The 17,558-nt window shown below is 43.3% G+C and overlaps 1 protein-coding gene across 1 annotated transcript; it reads left to right on the top strand.

Annotated features, from left to right (window-relative positions):
- The first annotated feature begins 342 nt into the window (after nt 1–342).
- LOC309383692 (NADH-cytochrome b5 reductase 2-like) lies at nt 343–17,074 on the top strand. Its single transcript, XM_081936507.1, has 9 exons — nt 343–533; nt 1,617–1,763; nt 4,205–4,277; nt 6,311–6,417; nt 10,262–10,391; nt 12,155–12,238; nt 12,966–13,051; nt 14,450–14,549; nt 15,831–17,074. Exons 1-9 carry the CDS (start codon nt 516–518, stop codon nt 16,001–16,003), a joined length of 918 nt encoding a protein of 305 aa, XP_081792633.1. The 5' UTR covers nt 343–515; the 3' UTR covers nt 16,004–17,074.
- The last annotated feature ends 484 nt before the right edge of the window (nt 17,075–17,558 follow it).

Genomic DNA, 17,558 nt, shown 5'->3' with positions numbered 1-17,558 from the left:
CATATTAAGGCACTGGGTAATAAAAACTGGAGTGGAAGGTCTACCCATAACCCAATACCTTTAAGTCAGGGGTGTCCAAACTTGGCAACTTTAATACCAGCTGGGGAATTCTGGGAGTTGAAGTCCACAAGTCTTAAAGTTGCCAAGTTTGGACACCCCTGCATTAAGTGAACTAAGAAGGGTGTTATTCAAAACCAAAGAGTAAAAAAAAAAAACCCAAGGGACCAGCAAGGGCCACCCCCACCCATCCAGTGGGTGTCTACCTTTGGGTATCTCCCCCCCCCCATGCTTTCGCGGAGCAGGTGCGCGTCCTGGAGAAAGCCACGAACAGGCAGGTGTCGCAATCGCGGGACTCGAGCCAAGGCAGAGGCGCCCTTTGTTCCTTCGGAGCAGGCGAAGCTGCGGGACGCGTGAGGCCGTGGGAAGGCGCGGCGAGGTCTCAAGAACCGGGGCGTGGGGCGAGAGGGAACTGCGAAGCTCCTTACGGCTTATTTCACCCTCCGTTCTTGCCTGCCATGGAGTCGACCGGCTGGGTAAGCAAAACCGAAGCCCCTGTGGGTGGAGAGAGAGAAACTCCTCGCCGACCCCGCTTCCCTCCCGGTTCTTCCGCCGAGCGAAGCGCTCCCCTTTCTTTCCCCGGACGCCCCCCGCACCCACACAGGCAGAGCAAGGGGTAGGGAGATTATGGGGAGGCGGATTATGACGGCATTTGGCGAAGGAAGCGTACGCGTGTCTCGGGAATTCGCAGTCCGCTAAGGAATACAGTACAGTAATCTTCCTCTGTAATCCCGGGACAGGTATATATTCGCCTTAGATTCGTCAAAAGGCAGGTTCTGGCTGCCTTTTTGGAGAAGTTTCCTGACAAATGCGGGGTCATAGCGTCGGAGGGCTTCTCTATCTCCTCATTGGATAAAACAGTCCGGATTGATTTTAAATCTGGATTGGAACAACAGACAGAGGTGTTGACTGCAAGGCCAGACCAAATAAATTATATATTTCAAAGTGGGGCGGATATGGCTACCAACATTAACACTTCCATTTGTTGTAATGTATTCCTTTATGTATCATCGGACGATCTGAAGTAATACTGCAGATTTATTATTTTTTCCAGCTTGGACACAAACACAAAAAGTTGGCACCTAAAGTGAAAAAGTACACAACCCTCTGCTCCACCTCTGAAAAGCAACTGGCAAAAAAAAAAAGGTCGTAAAATAGGGCAAAATTCACTTAACAAATGTTTCACTTAGCAACATCAGTTTGGGAGCTCAATTGTGGTCATAACTCGAGGGACTACCTTTGTGACTTATTCGTGAAACTGCTGCTTTGCTTTACAGCATAATCGCTTCCCATTTATTTATTTATTTCTAAAAAATAAACACATCTTTAAGAGGTTAAAGGGGTTAGGGAACTCTGCAGGTGTGAAGTTCTGGATTATAACATGGTCTCTGGATGCCACATACAGGATGGAGGTCTGCTCAGTAGCTTTAGAGCTGATCAATTCCATGATAAGCTGATTGAGAAGGAGTCCACCTTTGCAGTGGAGACTTAAGACTGTGACATATAAAATCAAGTTTTCATTCTTGTTGCGTACCTGTTCCCCTTTTTTCATCTTTCAGGATATTTCCGTTTTGATTGCCGTGGCTGCAATTGTACCATCAATGCTATTTTTGCTTTATAAAATATTTGGATCTCAGAGGAAGAAAGATCCATTGACCTTAGAGGATCCAAGTATCAAATATCCATTGTCTTTGATAGAGAAAGAGGTGAGCTGTCAGTTCTTTTTTTTTTGGCTTGAATGTATGAAAATGCCATAGGAAACACTTTTGACAGCAATGTGCCAGGTTGTATATCTGTATTTTAAATGAGAGATTGCAGGGGTTGGACTTGAGCCTTTGGCATAGAAAGCGTGTGTGCACTGATACAGAACTCTGTCTCTTCAGAAACATTAAGATGTGAGCATTTGATATTGGCCTACATCTATTTCCCCACGTTTGGAAAGCCATAAATGTGCCAAGGTATTTGGAAATTCTGCCCTTGGGATATTGCACAATGTTCAGTAACAGCAGCTGTGATACACTGAAGCATCGACAGAGTAGATATCACTTGAAGATCTAATCTCTGGTCCAGCATGTACAAGATTTTCCCAACCCACAACTGGGTATATTGTGTATTCAGTTCTGTGGGGTTGTGCAATGATATAATGGAGGCATGAAAATAAAGAAAAAGGATTATTCCAAGGAATTAAAACGTAAATGATTATGGGAGGAGGCACATTGCATAAAGTATGCTCCCTGGTGGGTCGCGTTCATGCCCATGGAAAGGCTAGAAATATTAAAACTGAATTGAAACTGAACATTTTATATGGAATATATTAGGTGACATTATTCAATGTACTCAGCTTGGTATTCCTGGCGTGGCAACCAGCCATGTTTCTCATTGGTGAAGTGGTGGGTTTCAAAATTTTTTAGAACCTCTTCTGTAGGTTTGGCCTGCTTTGTGGGAGTGGCTTGCTGGCCATGTGACCGGGATGGTAGGGGCTTGCCAGCCCTGTGACCAAGTGGGAGTGGCTTGGTAGTCATGTGACTGGATGGGTGTGGCCAACTTGTAAAATGTGGTGAAACTCATTTAACAACGCTCTTGCTTAGCAACCATAATGTTGGCTCAGAAACTCTGGCATTTGAAGCACGCAAGTCTTAAAGCTGTCAAGTTACAAGACCTTTGCAGCCCTAACCCTTTAAAAAAAAAAAAAAACCAAGGATGTTCAAACTTGACAGCTTTAAGACTTGTGGACTTCAACTCCCAGAATTCCTCCTCTTGCTCTTTATCTTGATGATGTGCAAACGGGTGGGGGGAGGGAGCTGGAACCGGTTCTAAATGGCACTGTAGATTAGTGGAACCTCTTCTATAGAAGAGGTTAGAACTGGCAGGAAACCACCCCTGGCTGGTGTCCACATCATCCAAACTGGGGACACTTTGAGACAGATAAGGGCGGGGACACTAAAAAATGATAGACACCTATTAAAATTGCATAAATTTTTTGAATGTCTTTAATTTTCTTATGTTTCCCATTGACCTCACTATCTATCCCTGCAGCACCCCTGGCAGTTCCAGCTGTGGGTCTTCATTGATGGGCAAAGTAGCTGATTCAGGAAGAGTAGAATGGAAAGACACACAAGCTGATGTGTTGAGGGAAAAGCAAAGGCAGTGCCAGGCACGCTTTCCTCCATGTTATCTCCTTTATGAGGCTCCATACAGCTGCTGTCTTCTTCCCTGCTGCACGGCTTGTGTGGCTCAGGCTTCACTTTTACCCCCACAATGCCAGCTTATGCCGCATCAGTTTCTCTCTCACAGGATTGCAGTATTAGCTGCCTCTATGGGGGAGGAGTGAAATGCTATTCACTATGGGAGATGAGCCATCAATGCCAGGAAGAAAACAGTGGGGAAAGTGTGCCTGGAGTTTATCATTGGGACAAATGATAAACCAGGATGCATGGTCACCCTACTGAGATGCTGGCTGCCAGGCATGGCCAGATGCACACAGTGGGGATGGGTGAGCTGTCATAGCTAAAGGTAAAGGTTCCCCTCACACATATGTACTAGTCATTCCCGACTCTAGGGGGTGGTGCTCGTCTCTGTTTCAAAGTTGAAGAGCCAGCGCTGTCCGAAGACGTCTCCGTGGTCATGGGGCCAGTATGACTAAACACCGAAGGCACACGGAGTACTGTTACCTTCCCACCAAAGGTGGTTCCTATTTTTCTACTTGCATTTTTACGTGTTTTCGAACTGCTAGATTGGCAGAAGCTGGACAAGTAACAGGAGCTCACTCCACACTAGGGATTCGAACCACCGAACTGCTGACCTTCCTGATCGACAAGCTCAGCGTCTTAGCCACTGAGCCACTGCTTCCCTTGAGCTGTCATAGGCCATACCAAAAAACTTCCAATGGGACAGATATGGGCCACAAGCCGAATGTTTGAGATTGCCCAATGAACCAATACCCAAAGATCTTACGTATTCTCTGCCTTGTTGTGGTTAGATCACTTTTGGTATCCTCAGTTCCCCCTTATCCTTTATGGTGCCCCTTTTCTTTCTCAGTTGTACATTTTAGCACATGGAAAGTGAGGCGTGTCATGATGAAAAGATCTTAAATCATTTTTGTGATGCTTTATTGCTCAAAGATTTTACCCTGATTTCTTTTTCCCAGGATATCAGCCATGATACCAGGAGATTCCGATTTGCGCTACCATCGCCAAAACATATATTGGGCTTGCCTATAGGTAAGCATGGCCTCATTCTTCATCAGTTCCTGATGCATTAGTGCCCCCCCCAAAAAAAAATCTCTGAAAAGATCTAGTGAAACTTATTTGATACTGAAACTGCTTTTTCCAGTACTGCACAAAATCTTTTATTAGTTATCTCCTTGAAATCATAAGTGGTTTTAACGTTCAGAGAATAATTGTTAAAATAAATGCTACAATATGTAATTATATATCGTATAATATCTAAGGAAAGATAACAATTTGCTTTTCAACAGCATTGGACACCATTATAGGCTAAGGTAGTAGTAGAACAAATTAATAATGTTCAGTTGAGTCAAAGGACTGAAAATTCACAATATCTTATGAAGTCAGTTTACATCAATCAGAGTAGCAAAGTGACTCCCTTTGTACCTCTCTGCATAGTTGGGACAATTTAAGGCACATGGTTAAATGAGTAGAATGAAGATGGTGAGCATGTTCAGATGGACAGTCCTTTCTCATGGTGGACCAATCTACTTACTGTTTCATTCAAAACTTCCTTTGCTGGATGGTGAAGGCCTAAGACATGCTTGGGCTGGGATTCAGTCACATTGTAGAGGAAGCCTGTAGTGATTTTCAGTCATCCAGGTCGTGGTTGTCCCAAAGGTGCTTTTTCAGGAGGCAACTGGACTTTATTTTTCTTTTTTCTTTTTTCTTTTGAAGACGTTTCGCTTCTCATCCAAGAAGCTTCTTCAGCTCTGACTTCAGCTCTTTATTTCCCACCATCCAGTCAGAGCTGAAGAAGCTTCTTGGATGAGAAGCGAAACGTCTTCAAAAGAAAAATGTCCAGTTGCCTCCTGGAAAAGCACCTTTGGGACATTGTAGGGGAAGCAGTCAAATGGCAGCCACGAGCAAACTTTCCTGGGTAAATCCAATGGACAAGAGTTGGCTTTATGTTTAACTAATTGTGTTTCAAAATAGCTTATCTAGCAATTCTGGGGAATATGGGATGAAAACCATCCAGCTGTGTACGTACTCAAACACAGGTTTCATTTCTTATGGCTCTGCTACCTACATTCAGTATCTTACCTTGTCTTTCTTACAGGAAAATATAGGCTGGTTGGATTTCTGTCCATTCTCTGATAGATGATTTGCTTAACTAAAGTTTCACACAATCTGACTTGCCTTATTAGTAAGTTATTTTATTGTAGGTCCTGTCCTTCAACATATTATAGTAGGGACTGCAAAATAAAATCAGAAAGTAAAGCACAGATGCAATAGAAGTGAAACTACAGCAGGAAGGTGGCATATATTTAAAACTCCTCTCTCACTGAAAGTCAGAGTAAAATATTTGAGCTTTAAAGTAGGGGTTATCCATAGTTATCCAAGCCAGGCATGACTCATGGATGATGAGGACATACAGGTGAAACTCAAAAAATTAGAATATCGTGCAAAAGTTCATTTATTTCAGTAATGCAATTTAAAAGGTGAAACTAATATATGAGATAAGACTCATTACATGCAAAGCAAGGTAGTTCAAGCCGTGATTTTTCATAATTGTGATGATTATGGCGTACAGCTCATGAAAACCCCAAATCCACCATCTCAGAAAATTAGAATATCACATGCAATCAATAAAACAAGGATTGTACATAGAACAATATCGGACCTCTGAAAAGTATAAGCATGCATATGTACTTAGTACTTGGTTTGGGCCCCTTTTGCAGCAATTACTGCCTCAATGCGGCGTGGCATGGAAGCTATCAGCCTGTGGCACTGCTGAGGTGTTATGGAAGACCAGGATGCTTCAATAGCGGCCTTCAGCTCTTCTGCATTGTTAGGTCTCATGTCTCTCATCTTTCTCTTGGCAATGCCCCATAGATTCTCTATGGGGTTCAGGTCAGGCGAGTTTGCTGGCCAATCAAGCATGGTAATCCCACGGTCATTGAACCAGTTTTTGGTGCTTTTGGCAAAAGTTGCTCTTTTGGAAAGGTATCCAAAATCATTTGCCTTCTTCTTTAATGCCATAATGATACATTTGGAATAATTTAACCATTATTATTTTTCTCTAGGCCAACATGTATACCTCTCTGCCAAAGTTGGCGGTAACCTTGTGATTCGGGCTTATACTCCAGTTTCTAGTGATGAAGTAAAAGGATATGTTGATTTAGTAATAAAGGTAGGTTTATACTCTTTTGACCAAGTAACTTAGTTTTAGTTTTGGTTGCTATGTTTCTCAAATAAATTGTTCCCTAGTACTCCAGTTATATAATAAGTCAAATTAAAAGCAAACAATGCACCACATTTTATATCCAGAAATTAACTTTGAAGATATGGTTGGAATATTGTGCACAGTTATTTTAGAGATAAAGCACCGAGACTGAGAAGGACAATGAGTAAATGATGAAAAATCTATTTCTCTGTAGCTTATTTAATTTTGTTAATTTTCTCAGCCAAAACAATGTAAAATAGGTTCTGGAATTCTAAAAAATCTGGGGAGTTCTGATTGGAATCTCTTCTCCATGATAAAAGTGAAAAGAGATACTAGATCTTGGCAGACCAGGGTATAAAAAGATAGAATGTGACAGAAATTGAATTTTTTTTAAAAAGTTTTTAAAAGCAAGTATTTTATGTCTAATTTGAAATTAAGGCCCAGAGTTCTTCTTGTCCTACCTGTAAATATAATGAAGAAATAATACCACCCAGAGCTTAGTAAGCAATGTTTTCAAAATTACTCTGAAGTAATCTCGATCATGTTATTCATTTTTATTTATCATATTAATGTTGCTACCTTGAGGCACACATTTTCTGAGACCTCACAAAACAAATATCGCATTAAAAGCCACTGCAGCATAAAACAGTATATTTAAGACCAGTTATAAACGATGATGCTTAGCCTAGAGTACATGCTCTTCAAAAGATTAATGCTTTCCCTTCTGTGAAAAGATCGTTAATATATCTTCAGTTGAATTTCTCTGAGGAAACTGTTCCATAACTGAAAAGGGCTTCTCTTTATAGAGCTTTTTTCCTGTCTTATATGTAGTGAGAACACTACAGAGAAGGATTTCTAAAGACCAAGCTTATAGTTTAGCTAGGAGAAGTTATATAGAGAAGGTATACGAAGGCGGCCACACACTGGACCTTGTTTTTGTATCTGAGCAGTGGACGAGTGATCTGGGTATAGGGGATTTAGCTGTTACACCCCTGTCATGGTCAGATCACTCATGTCTCCGGCTGGACTTCCCTGGCGCTACCCCCCATCGCGAGGAGGCGGGACCAGACGGTCCAAGCTGGTACCGCCCCAAGCACCTGATGGTTCCAGGTTCCAGACGGAGCTTGGGCCATTACCTGTAGCCCTGACCCGCGCTCGGTCGGAGGACCTAGCGGCCGCCTGGAATAGGGCGGCGGCTGGGGCCTTAGACCAGGTTGCGCCTTTGCGACCTCTCCTGCGGCAGCGACCCACCCGAGCTCCTTGGTATACTGAGGAGCTGAGGGTGATGAAGCGCCATAGGAGACGTCTAGAGAGCAGGTGGAGGTCCTCACGCTCCGAATCTGATCGAACACATGTAAGAGCCTATTTACGGACCTACCTTGTGGCATTAAGGGCGGCCAAACGTAGATATTGCGCCGCTCTTATTGCGTCCGTGGATAACCGCCCTGCCGCCCTGTTTAGGGTGACCCGCTCTCTCTTATCACAGAGGACGCAGGGGGCGCCCTTGCAGGGCAGAGCAGAGGAGTTTGGGGAATATCTGCAGGACAAAGTCGTTCAGAACCGGAGCAGATGGGCCCCCCTCAGTGGACCGGACGGGCCGCCAACAGCGAGTCTTGTGAGACCATCCTGGGAGGAGTTTGATTCTGTTGCCCCCGAGGATTTGGACAGGTTGCGTGGACGGCTGCGACCCACCACATGTTTAATGGACCCGTGTCCCTCCTGGTTGGTACTGGCATCTTGGGAGGTGACCCGAGGCTGGCTTCTGGGCCTGGTGAATGCCTCATTGGGTGAGGAATCCTTACCAGCCGCCTTGAAGGAGGCGGTGGTGAGGCCCTTACTTAAGAGGCCTTCACTCGACCCAACGGAGCTAGCTAATTATCGTCCAGTCTCCAACCTTCCCTTTCTAGCGAAGGTTGTCGAGAATGTGGTGGCGCAGCAGTTTCCACGACACCTTGACGAATCCGATTATCTAGACTCACGCCAGTCTGGCTTCCGACCCGGGCACAGCACGGAGACAGCCTTGGTCGCGTTGGTCGATGATCTCTGGAGGGCCAGAGATAGAGGTTGTTCCTCTATCCTGGTCCTATTAGACCTCTCGACGGCTTTTGATACCATCGACCATGGTATCCTATTGCTCCGGTTGGAGGGGATAGGAGTCGGAGGTACCGTTCTGCGGTGGTTCGGCTCCTACCTCTCCGACCGGAAGCAATGTGTGTTGACAGGGGGGCAGAGGTCGACCCCGAGGCCACTCATTTGTGGGGTGCCACAGGGGTCGATCCTCTCGCCTCTCCTGTTCAACACATATGTGAAGCCGCTGGGTGAGATCATCCGTGGTTTTGGGGTTGAGTACCACCTCTACGCTGATGATACTCAGCTGTATATTTCAACCCCAAACCACCCCAACGAGGCTGTCGAAGTGATGTCCCGGTGTTTGGAAGCCATCGGGGTCTGGATGGGGGACAACAGACTCAAGCTCAACCCCTCCAAGACTGAGTGGCTGTGGCTACCGGCACCTCGGTTCAGCCAGCTGATTCTTTCGCTGGCCATAGGGGGCGAACAGTTGCCCCCTGTGGAATGGGCGCGCAATTTGGGCATCCTCCTTGATGCCCGGCTGTCAATGGATGACCATGTGGCAGCCGTGGCAAGGGGGGCGTTCCACCAGGTTCGCCTGGTGCGCCAATTGCGCCCCCTACTGGACTGGGATGCCCTACGCACGGTCACTCATGCGCTGGTGACGTCCCGCCTGGATTACTGCAACGCTCTCTACATGGGGCTGCCCTTGGGACGCGCCCGGAGACTGCAGTTAGTTCAGAACGCAGCCGCACGGGCTGTGATGGGGAGTACGAGGTACTCCCACGTAACACCTCTCCTGCGCGAGCTGCACTGGCTACCTGTGGTTTTTCGGGTGCGTTTCAAGGTGCTGATTACCATCTTTAAAGCGCTCCATGGCACGGGACCTAGTTACTTGCGGGATCGCATCCTCCCACATACATCCCTGCGGCCAATTCGCTCACACAGGGAGGGGCTTCTCCTGGTGCCGTCCACTAGGCAATGCCAACGGGCGACACCAAGGAGTAGGGCCTTCTCTGTGATGGGCCCAACCCTCTGGAATGACCTCCCCCCCGACATCAGAACCACTACTGACCTCCGCTCCTTCCGGCAAAAATTGAAGACTCACCTGTTCCGATTAGCAGGCCTGGCATAATTACAACTGTTCCTCCTGGTAAATGCACTATTAACTGGTTTTTTAGGGGTATTGTTTTTAATTTAATTTGTGTGTGTTTTAGGGTTTAAAATTATATTTATATATACTGGCTCTGTACAGTTCTTTTAATTCTATTTTAACCTCCTCCATTCTAACTGTACATATTCAATTCTATTTATTGTATTTTGTATATTCTTTACATGGACTGTACACCGCCCCGAGTCCCTTTTGGGAGAGGGGGCGGTCTAGAAGCACGGTAAAATAAATAAATAATAAATAAATAAATAAATAAGGTAACTTGCTCCCATTTTGAGGTCTAAAACAAGTACATAAATAGGGCCTATAAATAACTGGTAAAATACATAATTGGCCAAAAATAACAGTCTAGGTTAATACTCTTGTAACCCTATTGAGGATAAAATTATTTGCCTTCAGCACTGCAGTGGATTTGTTTTATAGAGCGTAAACAGGAGAAATGTGGCTTTTTTCCGGCTTCTAATTCATGTTTATGTAACAGTACAACATAGAATTATCTTTTCCAATGCAGACCATGATCACTTAATTGTAAAACGTTGCAATGATTGCATGTGTGTGTATTCTTTCTAGGTTTATCACAAAAATGTTCACCCCAAATTTCCTGAAGGTGGGAAGATGTCCCAGCACTTAGACGCCATGAAGACTGGTGACACCATTGATTTCAGAGGACCTAATGGGCTTCTGGTGTACAAAGGATCCGGTACTATTTCATTGTCAAGCCCCAAGAAGTTTATAATTACGAATAGGGGTGATCAATTGCTTTTAAATAAATACAAGCAGTAGGCAGATGAGAAATATTTATTTTTTTCTTTTATTTATCAAAGTCTGAAACTACCCATCTCCCTACAGAGAGACTCTGGGCGGATAAGTATAGCACGTCACAAGTTGAACAAATCTTAGATCTTTTGCCCTTGCATTCAATGTTAATTTGTTTGTGCGTGCTTCACACACAATACAATAATCCCCAGGGGAATTTGGAATACTATCTTCCCTCCTCCCTCCAGCTGTTAATGAATATCACATTATTGATGTGGTTGAATGTGATTCATTGAATAGGGCATTCAACAAATACCACAATATATATCAACCAATACCACATCCTATCTATTGTTTTTGCAAATAACTCAAAGTGGCAAACATATCCAACACATCTTCCTAAACAATGTCCCTGTGAGGTGGGTTGAGCTCAAAGTGACTAGCCCAAAGTCACCCAGCTGTCTTTTGTGGCTAAAGCGGGACTTGAACTCTTGGTCTCTTGCTTTCTAACCTGGTGCCTTAACTATGATTAGACCAAATTGCTTCTCTTATTTATAAGAAACAGAATTTCCTTTCTATTACACAAAACATAGTTTGGTAATAACTCCTGGAAATCTCTAGTCGAGCTATAGGATCTGATCGGATCTGAGCTGCAGAAATGTAACCAACCATTACTTGGTGGCAAATACTTACAGAATACTAGGAAATATTTACAAAACATTATAACTATTACAAGGATGGCTAACCTTTTTGTCGTCGAGTGCCGAAAGCATGTGCATGCGCGTGCAACAGTGTGTGTGCACATCCGCACCTATATTGCAATGCATGTGCTCCTCCCACGCATGTCCCCCGCCTCCCCCTCGCCATTTCTGGCTTCCAGGTTGGTGCAGGAGACTTTCCAGGCCCAAAATGGGGCATGGGGGCGCTGCATGAGGCCCCAAAATGCAATGCGAGCACCCCCATGTACATGCCCCCTGCCCCCATGCATGTGTGTGTTCATTGCCTGCATGCCCCCCATGTATAGTAGTGACCTGAAGACTGGCAGGTGTCCGGGAGGCGTGCATGCGCAGTGGAGCTGAGCTGGGGCGATGGCTGGCGTGCCCGCAGAGAGGGCTGTGTGTGCCACCTGTGGCATGGGTGCCATAGGTTCGCCATCATGGCTCTATTATAATGGTAGCAAATGCTTACAGGACATTATAACTGGGTGCCACCATCAAAAGGTTGTTCATATTGCAACTCAGATTTAGTAGCATTGTTTCAAAGGTCACAAGGAAGCTTCCAGTAGCTGTAAACTGTTCTGGAGACTCAGATTGTACACTTGTGGATTAATATTTAGTTTTGTATGAGCTCAGGCAATTGTGGCTTATTTAGAGAACTAGTTCCAAATATATACTTAGATTAAGTCTGCTAATGAGAGGGAAGGCCTTTAGCATTGTACAGGTTTTTACTCTTAGAAATGGATATACAATATTGCAGAATTAATATACAGTAGTGTATACTAATGGTGGGTTGCCATTTTTTTTACTACCAGTTCGGGCACACTCGCATATGTGTCCGGGCAGGTGGGCGGAGCTTCCCGCCACCGCCACTACCGGTTTGCCTGATGTGGGCCAAACCAGAAGCAACCCATCTCGGTGTATAAAGCTGTGATTCAGAGCTTTGATGTGGTTCAATTTTGTTGGAATTGACTCTTGTAATTTTACACAGGCAAATTTGCTATCAAATTGGATAAAAAGTCTGAAGCAAAGATAAAGTTTGTTAAGCACCTTGGGATGATTGCTGGGGGAACAGGTAGGTATTCCTTGTTTCTACTATAATGGGGTTTGAATAATCTCTTTTAAAAAGTTATATACTTCCTGATTATAATGTATGCTCTAAAAGGAACCTTATCTCCTCTATTACAAAAGAGTAAGCGCAGAAGACTTAAACAAGGCTTAGTATGGAACAGAAGATACAGTATGTCATATCTGATGCACAACTTAATTTACTTCCAAAAATGTCTGAGTACTTCACCTTGACTAGAATATTGCCTAATATTCTTTGTATCCAGTTTGAAGTGCTAAATATGACATGTAATCCTAGTCAATTTGACACTCTGGCTATTGAAAAGCTACATTTTTATTATAAGCCTAGGCATTCTTTTGAGATCTTTAAGATTACTTTTCTTTTCTACAGATCCTCCTTTATAGTTAAACATACGTGATTTAATATTCTGTCACTAGCTATGAACCTGTGGCTCAGAAGCTGAATGTAAAATTAAATAGTATAAGACTAAAATCATTGAATATAAAAGGAGGAGAAAAAAAGATATCCTCTTAGAGAATGTATGAAATAATATTCTTGAATCTCAGGAATGACTGCTTTATCTATCTATTTGTTCTATTTTGTATGCCTTTCATGTTTACACAAATGCCCAACTAGTTTTATAGTTGACAAGGATGGGGGTAATAACAAAATGTTATGATTCTACTTCTGGGTTATGGAAAAAAATATTATTTCATTGGCTTTGATTTGACAGGAATTACTCCAATGCTTCAGCTGATCCGCCATATCACAAGGGACCCTACGGATAAAACAAAATGTTATCTCCTTTTTGCTAATCAGGTTGGTTGACTTACATTTATTTGCCTTTCCTTTTGTGTGAAATCACTATAAAAGCAGCTAGGCTACCAGCAGTTGCTTATACTTCTACATCATCTTCCCAACTACATATCAAAATGTTTATTTATAGCTCTTCCTTTGGTGAAAATTAAACATTTTTTTTCTGTTTCCCATGGAAAGCTGGATGCTATTGATTGCAAACAGAGGTGGATGGGAGGATGGTGAGGTAGCCAGGAAGAATTATAGTTTGAGTAGCCTCCTTACCTTCTTATATGCCTCCAGTTGTAAAGCTAATATATGCCAAGTGCCGACAGATCAATTCTGCCTGCCCCAGGTGTTCATTGGAAAGTACTATACTTAGCACATTATTATTATTAAGCCCAAGCATATTTAATTAATAGAACCAGCATAAGATGTTGTGCCAGATGTTTTAGGAAATCTCTGGTGGTATTGGTAGTTTTCTGATTCCACAGAATTGCTAACATCTAATTCTAACCGCAAGGGACGTGGTGGCTCAGTGGCTAAGACGCTGAGCTTGTCGATCAGAAAGATTGGCAGTTCAGCAGTTTGAATCCCTAGCACCATGTAACCGAGTGAGCTCCCGTTACTTGTCCCAGCTTCTGCCAACCTAGCAGTTCAAAAGCATGTAAAAATGCAAGTAGAAAAATAGGGACCACCTTTGGAAGCACGAAACGGCACGTAACCGCGTGCCATGCACTTTCAGCATTGAGTCATGCCAGTCACATGGCCATAGAGACATCTTTGGACAGCGCTAGCTCTTCAGCTTTGAAATGGAGATGAGCACTGCCCCCTAGAGTCGGGAACAACTAGCACATATGTGCGAGGGGAACATTTACCTTTTACCTTAATTCTAACCACATTGCCCACAACATAAGCTACTCTACCTGAGAGTAACTCACTTATGGTCGCCATCTTCAGGCTGGTGTTTTCGGCTTAAAGCGTGGTCGGAGCTGCCATCTTTCTATAAATCTTGGGGGGGGGGCGTGGAGTGCTGGTTTTGTTTCAGTAAGTGGATTGATTGGTTGTGTTGTTGTATCATGATCAATCCACTTACTGAAACAAAACCAGCACTCCATGCCCCCCCCACCAAGATTTATAAAAAGACGGCAGCTCCAACCACGCTTTAAGCCAAAGACACCAGCCTGAAGATGGCGAGTGAGACTCGCCGAAACATTGCCAAGACAATCTCAATCTTACACGGGAAAACACCTGAATACAACAAGACCAGCATACCTACACCCGTGAAAATCTACAAAAACACACACATACATATATAAAATAATAATAATCCTAGATCAAATGGTAAGCTAATACTAACAATGGGCTCTGTGTCAACCTGCATGTTCAACTCTGAATGGCTATTTGACTTTTGGTTGGCAGACGGAACAGGATATATTACTGAGACCAGAGCTGGAAGAGGTAGCTGCAAACCACTCAGATCAATTTAAATTGTGGTATACTTTGGACAAACCGCCTCAAGGTAAGCTGATGTCGCTCAAAGGCTAAACAAACTTTTCTGCATACAACCAATTTTAAGATAACATGTATATCTCTATTGCAATCTTGTGAGACATTTTCCTTCATACGATGTGCCACTTTTACCAAACTCTTTTGTTTTCCTACATTGCCTTTCCTGACTGATATTATTCCCATTATTCCAAGCACCTTTTCATTGTGATATCAGATATTAAGTCTTTATAGAAAATGATTAGAGAATTATATAGTTACTGTGCTGTATTTCTAAGTAATGGATTCACCTATCAGTTAGTGATTCACATTTTTTTAACACGGGTAGGTGAAGAGTAGCATGAAAATGTATAATGCAGTCTTTCCAACAGCAATTATGTTTGTACAAGTTAGTAACAAATTTATTAGATTTATACCCCCACTTTTATTACTTTATGTGTAACTCAAGGTGGTGAATATACATAATAGTTGTTCCTCCTCCTATTTTCCCCACAAAAACAACAACCCTGTGAGGCAGGTTGAGCTGAGAGAATGTCTGGCACCCAGCTGGCTTTCATGCCTAAGCACTAAAACTTGAAAACTCTTGGTTTATAGCCTGGAGTCTTAACCATTGGACTAAACTGATATCAGTTAAGGTTATGATTCTATCTTTGAAAATATACTAATGTTGCTATGAAGCAGAGCAGGGGTGAAATGCTACCGGTTTGACCGAACCGGTAATAAAAATGCTACTGGTTCACCTGAACCGGTAGTAAAAAAAACTGAAACCAGTTCAGACGAACCAGTTTTTCTGATGATCAGCTGTGACGTGCGATTTATATTAGGATCTCCTGCTTTCTAGCTAATCTAAATTGTGTGGCACAGCGGATTCCCCCCCTCGCTGTTCACTTACCTTTACGGGCGCTTGGTAGCAGGCTCCGCCCACCCACCCAGACAGAATGATGTCTGTTTTTGACACACTGCGCATGCGTGTGAGGTCCTGTGCATGCACGGAGGTGGTGAGTGTGAGCTCACATTGCTACCAAACCAGTAGCGAAGGTAAATGGATTTCACCCCTGAAGCAGAGGTATATAATCTTGGCCATGTGTGTTTCTGGGATATCTCCAAACGTTGCTGTCAAATTATCAATATGGTCTAAGGGAATTATTAAATATAAAGAGAAGAATCATATAACATTCAAATTAAATGGAATCAAACTTAGATTTCTTCGAAATGGAGGAACCGTGAGAACAACATGAATGCGTGTTGTTCTGTTAGACATTGTCATGAAGATTCTCTTTCATTTTTGTTGCAGGATGGAAGTATAGTTCTGGCTTTGTTAATGCAGATATGATAAAGGACCATCTTCCTCCCGCCTCTGGAGACACTTTGATTCTTATGTGTGGACCTCCACCCATGATTCAATTTGCCTGTCAGCCCAGTCTTGAGCTTCTGGGATATGCAAAAGAGAGCACATTTGCTTACTAAACCTGAAGTTAATTCATTTAGCAAATGTCACAGGTACAACGGTTATGCAAAAGATTTGAAGGTGCACGTTACAAAATGGCTGATGTAAGCCAGTGGTGGGATTCAAATAATTTAACAACCTGTTCTCTGCCCTAATGACCAGCTGGGTAGGTCGGGCTCGGCGGTCATGTGACTGGGTGGGCGTGGCCAACTCAACGTCACTCAATGTCAATGGGTGCTTCACCTTAGCTGTTACAATATACTAAGGGTTAACCGGAGAGGCAGTTTCTGTAAGCAGGGCAATCAAGATTAGGCTAGAAACAACACCAGAATGTTTCCTTCCTGCCTTCCTTACAGGATTAGCCCTGTAAAGTGGAAAAAAACAAAATGAGATTTCTTCCAACAACCGGTTCTCCGAACTGCTTAGAAAGTTAATAACCAGTTCTCCCGAATAGGTGCGAACTGGCTGACTCCCACCACTGATGTAAGCAAAGGGTTCCTCATTGAAGCATTAAAACAACCATGATCTCTAGGAGCTACCTTGAAAAATTTCCCCAAGTGTCTGCATGTGGTTTGTGCAGAGCTGCTTTGATTGGCCAGCAATCCCAAAGAAAGTGTTGTCTGTCCATATTGTGATGGGATGCACACCTGGAGGAGCAATGGGGGAGACTTGTGGTAACCCAGAGTTTTTCCAGAGAGAGGCCCAGACTAGCTTGCACAGCCCCAAGCTGGGTGTGGGAGGCGGGAAGGGTTAGGGTTCAGGTTAGTCACAGTCTACAATCTCTCAGGATGTACTGTATCTGGTAGATTAGATTATAATTTTAGTCTGGCAAGAGTCTGTCTATTATCTGTAAGCAAATAAAGGAATGATCGGATGCTACTGTATCATCTCTAGGCCTGAGCCTGACAAATACACATTCCAGAGGGGAAAGACTTCAGAAGACCTGTGCCAATCCTTCAAAAGAGGAGACTTTTTATCAAACTAAGGCACTTGGCAAAGTACCCCTTTCTAATGCCTTGCCCAGCCTTATTATATAGTTTTATGAAGCTTTTCTCTTTCACTTAAAATAAAATGTTGATACATTTTGTGGATTTTGAATTTCCTTGTGAGTTTCTTATGGCGATGTGTATTAGTGTATAACGCATGAACTACCTTTGAAGCAATGCTGGTGAGGAATTAGTTGCAGTGGAGAGAGGTAAGGAGCCTGTGGCTTCCTGTAACTTCTATAGATATTTTTTTTTGAGTCATTGGAGCTTCTTCTATCCACAGTTCCTGAAACTGACTTCAGTTTTTCACCAACATGAAGTAGAAAATGTAAAAACTATGAAATGTAAAAACTATGACATGTAGTTTTTAAAATGTAAAAGTAAAAAAAAAAAATCCAATCCAGGTTTCACTGGGCTTAAAGAGCTAATTTAAAATCCAGATTTTCCTCCCCAAATGTTGACTCCAACTGAACTTGATGAAGCCATCAGCACACCAAGATATTCCTTGAGAGAAAACATGCTCCTCTTCTTCCTTGGTCGGACAAAATCCTATTGATGAAATTCTTTTATTGGGCAGTTTCTCACCAAT

This window comes from Natrix helvetica (assembly GCF_964273705.1).
Source record: "Natrix helvetica genome assembly, chromosome: 1".
Lineage (NCBI taxonomy): Eukaryota > Metazoa > Chordata > Lepidosauria > Squamata > Natricidae > Natrix > Natrix helvetica.
This window is presented reverse-complemented; position numbering and strand designations above follow the sequence as displayed.

Bases quoted from the DNA above. Each gene is read 5' to 3' on its own strand.
- LOC309383692 (XM_081936507.1), top strand. The intron at 6,418-10,261 runs GTAGGTTTATAC...TATTCTTTCTAG, and splicing joins ATGTTGATTTAGTAATAAAG to GTTTATCACAAAAATGTTCA. The intron at 14,550-15,830 runs GTAAGCTGATGT...TTTTTGTTGCAG, and splicing joins TTTGGACAAACCGCCTCAAG to GATGGAAGTATAGTTCTGGC.